The following is an 8,252-nucleotide window of genomic DNA, read 5'->3' on the forward strand; positions in this document are numbered from 1 at the left end:
GCTATGTCTGCCTGCCCCGCTAGCTTCCGCATAGTGACAGCCTATCTACATGACCGACGTGGCTTGCTAGGACTGGCCAGTGCTAGCTATTTAAGTGTGGTGCAGGGCATTCCCCGGAAAGAGAGACAGTAAGAAGGGAGAGAGTGAGGAGAGAGAGAGCCAGAAGAAAGAGAGAGAGTCAGAAGGTTGTATCAAGGTTCCTGAGTAAAAGTGCTTGAAGAAGATCTCCTGTGGTCGTGTCTTCCTTGCTGGTCGAGGTTGGGTGCGGCAACAATGTGAAGATCAAACCTAAAGATGATAGGTGTAGAAAAGAGTGAAGACTCCCAAATTAAAGGACCAGTAAATATCTTCAACAAAATTATAGAAGAAAGCTTCCCGAACCTAAAGAAAGAGATGCCCATAAGCATACAAGAAGCATACAGAACTCCAAATTGATTGGACTGGAAAAGAAATTCCTCCCGTTACATAATAGTCAAAACACCAAGTGCACAAAACAAAGAATATTAAAAGCAGTAAGGGAAAGAGGTCAAGTGACATATAAAGGCAGACCTATCAGAATTATACCACTCTTCTCACCAGGACTATGGAAGTTAGAAGATCCTGGACAGACATCATACAGACTCTAAGAGCACAAATGCCAGCCCAGGCTACTATATCCAGCAAAACTCTCAATTATCATAGATGAAGAAACAAAAATATTCCATGACAAAACCAATTTCCACAATATCTTTCCACAATTGCAGACCTACAACAGATAATAGATGGAAAACACAAACACAAGGAGGGAAACTACACCATAAAAAAGTAAGAAAGTAATCTAATACCAACTAACCCAAAAGAGGATAGACACACAAAAATAATTCTACCTGCAACAACAAAAATAGCAGGAAACAACAATCATTGATGCCTAATATCTCTCAACATCGATGGACTCACTTCCCCAATAAAAAGACATAGACTAACAGACTGGACATGTAAACAGGACCCAGAATTTTGCTGCATACAGAAAACACACATTTGTGACAAAAACAGACACTTCCTCCGAGTACAAGACTGGGAAAATTTTTTCCCATCAAATGGTCCCAAGAAGCAATCTGGAGTAGCCATTCTAATATCGAATTGACTTTCAACCAAAAGGAATCCAAAAGATAAAGAAGGACTTCATAGTCATCAAAGGAAAAGTCCACCATGATGAACCCTCAATTCTGAATATCTATCTTCCAAATGCAAGGGCACCTATATTTATAGCAAAAAACCTTACTAAATCTCAAAGAAAACACGGTGACTCACCCAATACTACTGGAAGACTTCGACACCATATTATCATGAATGGACAGGTCATGAAAAGAAAAACTAAACAGAGATACAAGAAGCTAACAGAAGTTATGAACCAAATGGATTTAACAGAATCTGTAGAATATTTCATCCTAAAACAAAAGAATATACCCTCTTCTCAGCACCTCATGGTACCTTCTCCAAACCTGACCATATAATCAGTCACAACCAAGGCCTCAACATGTACAACAAGGTACAAATAAACCCATACATCTATCAGATCACCGTGGACTAAGGATGGTCTTCAATAATAACAAAACAACAGAAAGCCCACATACACATGGAAGCTGAACAATGCTCTACTCAGTCATAACTTGGTCAGGGAAGAAATGAAGAAATTAAATACTTTTCAGAATTTAATGAAAATGAAAAACGAAGGCACAACATACCCAAACTTACTTATGAGATACAACGAAAGCAGTGCTAAGAGGAAAACTCATCGCTCTGAGTGCCTCGCAAAAGAAACTGGAGAGAGTATACACTAGCAGCTTGGCTTGAACATTGGGTATAGAAGGATGCAGATTCAAGTTTTTAAGACTTGAGTGATAGTCTGAGCTTATAATCATCAATATGAGAGAGCACTGTTTTGAAAAATAATACATTAAAAAGAGCAAAAGTATCTCAGAGCCATTTTAAAATGCTGGAAATTTATCTTACATTCAAACCAACATACCTTTAACAATTTTTTAATGAAACCCAAGTTATCAACTAAGCCACAATTTAAAAATTAAATATTCTAACGTGACTCAACTGAAAAGTCTACTGCTCTGACACTTACATACTGAGCAGGGACAGGAGGAAACACTAAGGTCTTTGTTCACCTTAATTAAGCCAATGTATTTCTGAAACAGAGAGTCAAAGAAAGCCTGAGTGAGTTGGTCCTCAGTAAAGAAACTGAGTCCTGATCAAAAGGCATTTAGAAACCTTGTCTTCTGCACTATACCTAATAAACATGCCTGAAGTCTCAGGTTCGGCAGCAATGGTTGCCGTACTGTCAGACTCCAGCATCCCTGTGTGCAACTTTGTGTCTCTGTATCTGGTCTCTCCTTCCTTCATTCCTTAGCCATCTCTAGTCACCATTCCAGGACACAAACAGCATGGGACTAGGCACTAATGGGACTGAAAACATCTGAAATAAAAGCATTGCTATTCACAGTGTACAATATTCTTATTCATTGGTACTCTGTAGTGGGGTGGCAGGGTTCATGCAAAGAATGCATGTTGTGGGTTTGGCATAGAGGCCTGTGATATCATATGAAAATGTCAAAGGTACCACAAACATATCAGATGCATTTTGTATTCGATTTCTATTAACTTTTGGTCCCTGGGCATTTGGAAACCTGGTACATATTCGCAACTTTTACACTTAGTGATTCTCACATTTGGGCTTATGAATCAGTTTAAGAAGAGGGGTGTGGATGGGAGGAGAAGCCCTTGGTCCTGTCAAGGCTGGATCCCCCAGTGCAGGGGAATGTCAGGGGGGTGGTTAGGGAGGGGGACACCCTCATAGAAGAAGGGGAGGGGTATGGGATAGGGGGATTATGGACAAGAAACCTGGAAAGGGGATAATATTTGAAATGTAAATAAAAATATCCAATTAAAAATAAAGAAAAACAAAAGAAGTGGGGTATGTTCCACCTCATAAAAAGCCTGCATGTAAGTTGCGGACATTCTTGATACTGTGACAAAAAATTTAAGGTGAGATTGGAGGGGTTGGCCAAAACAAAAGAAATAATGTTTTCACATGCTTAAAGTCTGGTAATAATCAAAAGTAATAGACATCCCATCAAGATAGCATATTTAGTAAACAAGCTTGACATGCCCCGCCCCCATGACCTACATTCTGGAAAGAATCAACTCATGCAACTTGTCCTCCGCCCTCCACGTATTTCATTGCTCCCCTGCATAAATGACAAATAAATAAACAAAGCTAGCTTTTATTAACAAAGATAAAGATAAAGGCTTAGAAAGAGTGATACCGGAATATGTTGGTGTAAGGCCATTGGCAGAAATGGATCAATGTCACTAAGAAATAACAACTCTCTATAGGTTCTCTGCACTAACAAAATTCCTTTTCAAGAGCAACAGGAGAAAAAGACAGGATTCAGGACGTTCATCATTAAACTATAAACCTGGACCTACCAGAAGTTTATCGCTGAGCAAAGAATGAAACATTTCAGGGGAGATGTGAAGAGATGAGGACAAACAGGACAAGAGAAAGGGATTGGAGAATAAAGTCAAAGCCCTGCTGTCACCATGACCTAAGCAATATCCATGAGCCTGGGCAGGGCCGTCCACCTTTACCCTGAGCTCAGATCGCTCCTTTCGACAAGTCGTCTACAGAAAAGGACAACAATATTCAATTTACTTTGGAGTTTCAACTTATCTGAAAATATTAACTGATTTTATCTCATTAATCACTGACTATTTTAATCTTCCTGAACCTGTGAGTACCTCCCAGGGAGATGTGAACGCATCTCTGTTGGCTTTGGCTGTGTGTGCCCACTGTTCTCTCTTCTAGACGACCTCCTCTGCCAGTCTGCACTCTTGAGGATGCAGAAGGCATCAACTTATCAAACCTGATGTCAGCCCATCACTCCAAACCAGAACCGGCTCTTTATCAGGATCCTCTGCCTTAGGTGGAATTGAAGCTAACCGTTCTCTCACATCAGAAGTACAGAAATCCCTCCCATCACTCATTGATCATCCCCAATTCTTCTTCTTCCCTGATCTCTTCTTGTAGATGTGCATGTGGAAGACGTTATCAATGCTAATGGAGTGGATATTAGGGCATACATGTGGCTCTACTAGTGAATGGCTTTAGATAAAAGCTCAGTTAAGAAACAGTAGCTGGGATTCCTCCCTGTGGCACCTGAACTTCACTTACTATGACACTGACCTCCGTAATTGTGTTTTCCAACTTAGTAAAACCTCAAAGAATGCTGGGAACTTGACTTACTTTGTCTATCACTAGCAAGTTAACTCTGAATTTGAAAGAATGAATAATCTAACCAAAAAGTTAATTAGAGTTTTGGGAATAGAGACATTTGCACATTTGTCTGTCTGCTTCCTGAGTTTAGATGTCATCTTCCCCAGTATTTCCACACAGCCCACTGGATGCACTTAATTCAGACATTACCAAGGATAGGGTTATAAATGCAGTTCATGGTGTGTGAGAGATGAAGACACATGTGTAGATCCATTTGGAGCAAACTCTAATCCTCAGTAAATTTAGCTGAGTGTGACTAGTGAGGGGAAAGAATGAAAATATCTCTCTCTAAACAAGGGTTCTCTTTTTTTATTTTATTTCTGAGAATATACGTTGATTACATTTCTCCCTTCAGTTTCCTCCCTCCAAACCCCCTCATGTACCCCTCCTGTCTCACAAATTTATGGCCATTTTAACTAATTGTTATTACAGGAACACATATTTTCTTTGACTTTATCACTAGCCAATATGTATATTTACATACATAAACTGCTAAACACAACCTGTTTGGTCTGTATAAAGCTACCTCCCTGCTTGTTTTCAGGGATTACTATTTGGAACTGTATAACTAACTGGTGTGCTCTTCCCTGGGAAAGGCTATGTCACCCATCCCAGATTTACTGAATTGCTTGGGTCCTTTGTGAGGGGTTGTGGCATTGTGAGCTCTTCCCAGTGCAGTTTGGAATATTTATTAGTGTCTTCTTTATTCAGGTCATATTCGGGCACTCACATTGGTGAGACATTACATGTGTAGCTTCTGGTTTTACTGAGGGACACAGTCTCACAGCAAAGTTCCTGATATTCTGGCCACTACAATCACTCAGTCATGTCTTTGGAAATATTCCTTGAGCCATAAGCATAGAAGTGTCTCATTGATGCATCTAATGGGACTGGGCTCCTCAACTCTGCATGTTTATTAGTGGTGTTTTTTTTAATGGTCTCTTTTCTGTTCCAAAAGAAAACTGTCCTTGATGAAGAGTGAAAACTCCACTTACCTGGGTACAACTACAAATGTATATAGACTGTTGTCAGAGACTTAGCTGGTTTAAGGGCTGTAGATTCTCCTGAACAATGGTGATTTCATTAGCACTGAGTAGTTAGCATGATTCTAGAAGCAAGCATGCTCTCCCTGTTTTTGGGTAGGTAATATGTACAATTACAGAAGCATTGGTCACCAACAAGCTATTGTGCCTTTATGATTACTGTGTATACTGTTCATTGAAATGGTTCATAGGGAACATAGCTGAGTAAGACTGTTGTTTGTCTCTCTTTTCATAATACCTTGCATGGTGCTTTCGGGTACCATGAAAGTTAGACCTCAGGGAGCAGGTTTTAAGGTCCAGCTCAAGAGTTTCTGGGCTCTGTTTCTGAAGAACATGGTGTCTTCAACACTAGGCATTTACTTTCCATTTCTGGGAGATAACTAAGGAGCCAAGATCTTTCCAAAATGACTAAATAATTAATTAAACTGTTCTCACATAATTGCAACTGAGTCAATCTCAGACTATGTTTGCTGGTATCTTTATGGGATGTACTTCTGTTTCAGTATGTATTTTACAGCAGCTTTAACATCCTTATTCCTCAAGCTGTAAATGATTGGATTTAGCATGGGGGTAACTACTCCATAAAATAAAGAAATGATCTTATCTGAAGTTTGGAACTTGTCTTTCCCAGTCAGATCTTGAGACTTAGGTTTTGCGTACATAGAAAAGATAGTTCCATAAAATATGACCACCACAGTCAGGTGGGCAGAGCAGGTGGAAAATGCTTTGCGTCTCCCTGAAGCTGAGTTCATTCTCAAGATTGTGTAGAGGATGAACACGTAGGAGAAAAAGATGAGTAGTAGTGGAAGAACCAGGAAAGCCATATTTGATATCACCATGGTAACAATATTGAGAGATATATCAGCACATGCTAGCTTGAGGACAGCTAAGACCTCACAAGTAAAATGGTTAATAACATTATTCACACAGAAAGGCAGCCGCATGGCAAGGGATGTTTGCACAACTGAATTGATTCCACCAGAGAACCATGATGCAGATGCCATGGATACATACACCTCTTTGCTCATGATGACGGAGTATCTCAGAGGGTTGCAGATGGCCACGTAGCGATCAAAAGCCATCATGCCAAGAAGCAAACATTCTGTTGAGCCCATTGCAAATCCAACGAACATCTGCACTGTACAACCAGAGAAAGAAATGTTTCTTTTCTTTGAAATCAGGCTCACCAATGTTGAAGGAACAGAAGATGTTGTGTAGCAGATATCCAGGAAGGAGAGGTTGCCCAGGAAGAAGTACATGGGCGTGTGAAGATGGGAATCAAAGATGCTTGCTATGATCAGAACACCATTGCCAGTTAGAATCACTAGATACATAACAAGAACAATAACAAAATAAAGGATCTCGGTCTTTGGGTATCCAGAAAGACCCAAAAGAAGGAATTCAGAAACAAATGTCTGGTTATTTTTATCCATGTCATCCATGGTCAGCCATCATTGGAAAATCTACCATAGAACATATTCACTGCCCCCAAAACAAGTAGTGCAAAGTACCTGAAGAATTATTTTTCATGTATTAGAAAGGGTTCATTTCTTAATTTCAGACATTGATACCCCCAATAATGTATGGTATTGAATATAGTGAAATTGAGAATGTTGGAAGTAGGCATGCTCATTGCCGACATCTATCCATTTAAGAGGCACATTCAAAAGTAATTCTTTCTATTATTGAGAATACATTCTTAAACTGATGTTTCCAAACCCCTGCCTAATGACTCACTGTACACCTGACTTGTTCATTCCATCTGCCCTAGCAAGCTAGTAATGAAGAAGACAAAGCAAAAGTCTACTTTAAAAAGAAGACTGTAATTCTGAGTCAGAGGTTGATCATAGTCATAATTTTATAGCAAAATTTATTTTTAAAATAATATTTCCTTTTATGCATACACTATTAGTCCTTTGAATTACATATTATCAAAATTACTTATAAAAATTAAGTAGTATAAGCAAAAGCATAGCTGTTACCTTCATATTTTAGCCCACTCTTAGCATTTCTACGATTGTGTCTATGACAAGACCATTATATAACCAGATCCAAATGTGATGATGAATCTTGGCAAAGCATGACACATTACATCCTTTTATTCTGCCGCATGAGAGTTCAATTTGACAATTTTCTTGTTTAAAACAACTTAAAGATAATAATAATGAACGACATAAATGAACACAGAGCTGGTGCATCTGATGCTTCTGGTTTTCTTCTGATTCAAATCTGTTTCATCTTGCCATATTATAAAGGTTGGCATAGAAACGTTGTGAAAATCCAGAATATTATTTTTTTTCATTTTATAGACAACTCCAGATTAACATAATGATAAATAGTAGAGAAATTTAAAGACTCCTTTTTAAATGCATAGTCGTTTTGTAACAAACTACCATAACATTTTAGAATGTTGCTAATAGCTTAACTTGAAGTCAATCTCATTCCAACAACAATAAAGGTCAATATAAAATAATGTAAGGTATTGTCATTATGAGGTTGGCAATGGAATTTAGAATACAGAAAATGTATATAGAGAGATATTTTGTGAAGGCTTACATACTATATCTTAGGTTAAAATTATACATGTCAAAGAAGATTGACATTTATGAGAAATAATCATCAAAGAGACTCAGGAATGCTCTGGAAATTCTGGATCTAGAAATATGGAAAGAATCAGATAGGTTTGGCAAGGAAACGAAGATGGGCAAAAGTAACATGGCAAGCTGAGCCTGAGTTAGGAAAAGGCAGATTGGCTGCAGATCCATTTTTCTCAAGGCCGTCTCTGTGAGGGTGTGAGGGTTAGCACATCTAAGAAAGTAGTAAATGGGGACCATTAAAAGCGTCCCCTGACATGGTAAACATATCTGTAGACATCCTATTGTCCA

At 38.8% G+C, this 8,252-nt stretch overlaps 1 protein-coding gene across 1 annotated transcript; it reads right to left on the bottom strand.

Annotated features, from left to right (window-relative positions):
* Positions 1-5,846: 5,846 nt before the first annotated feature.
* On the bottom strand, positions 5,847-6,824 carry Or13c3b (olfactory receptor family 13 subfamily C member 3B). The gene is given in 1 exon segment (NM_001409399.1): positions 5,847-6,824. A coding segment is annotated over 1 exon segment (963 nt). The 5' UTR covers positions 6,810-6,824.
* Between the last annotated feature and the right edge of the window lie 1,428 nt (positions 6,825-8,252).

This window comes from Rattus norvegicus, chromosome 5 (genome assembly GCF_021556685.1).
Source record: "Rattus norvegicus strain SHRSP/BbbUtx chromosome 5, alternate assembly SHRSP_T2T, whole genome shotgun sequence".
NCBI lineage: Eukaryota > Metazoa > Chordata > Mammalia > Rodentia > Muridae > Rattus > Rattus norvegicus.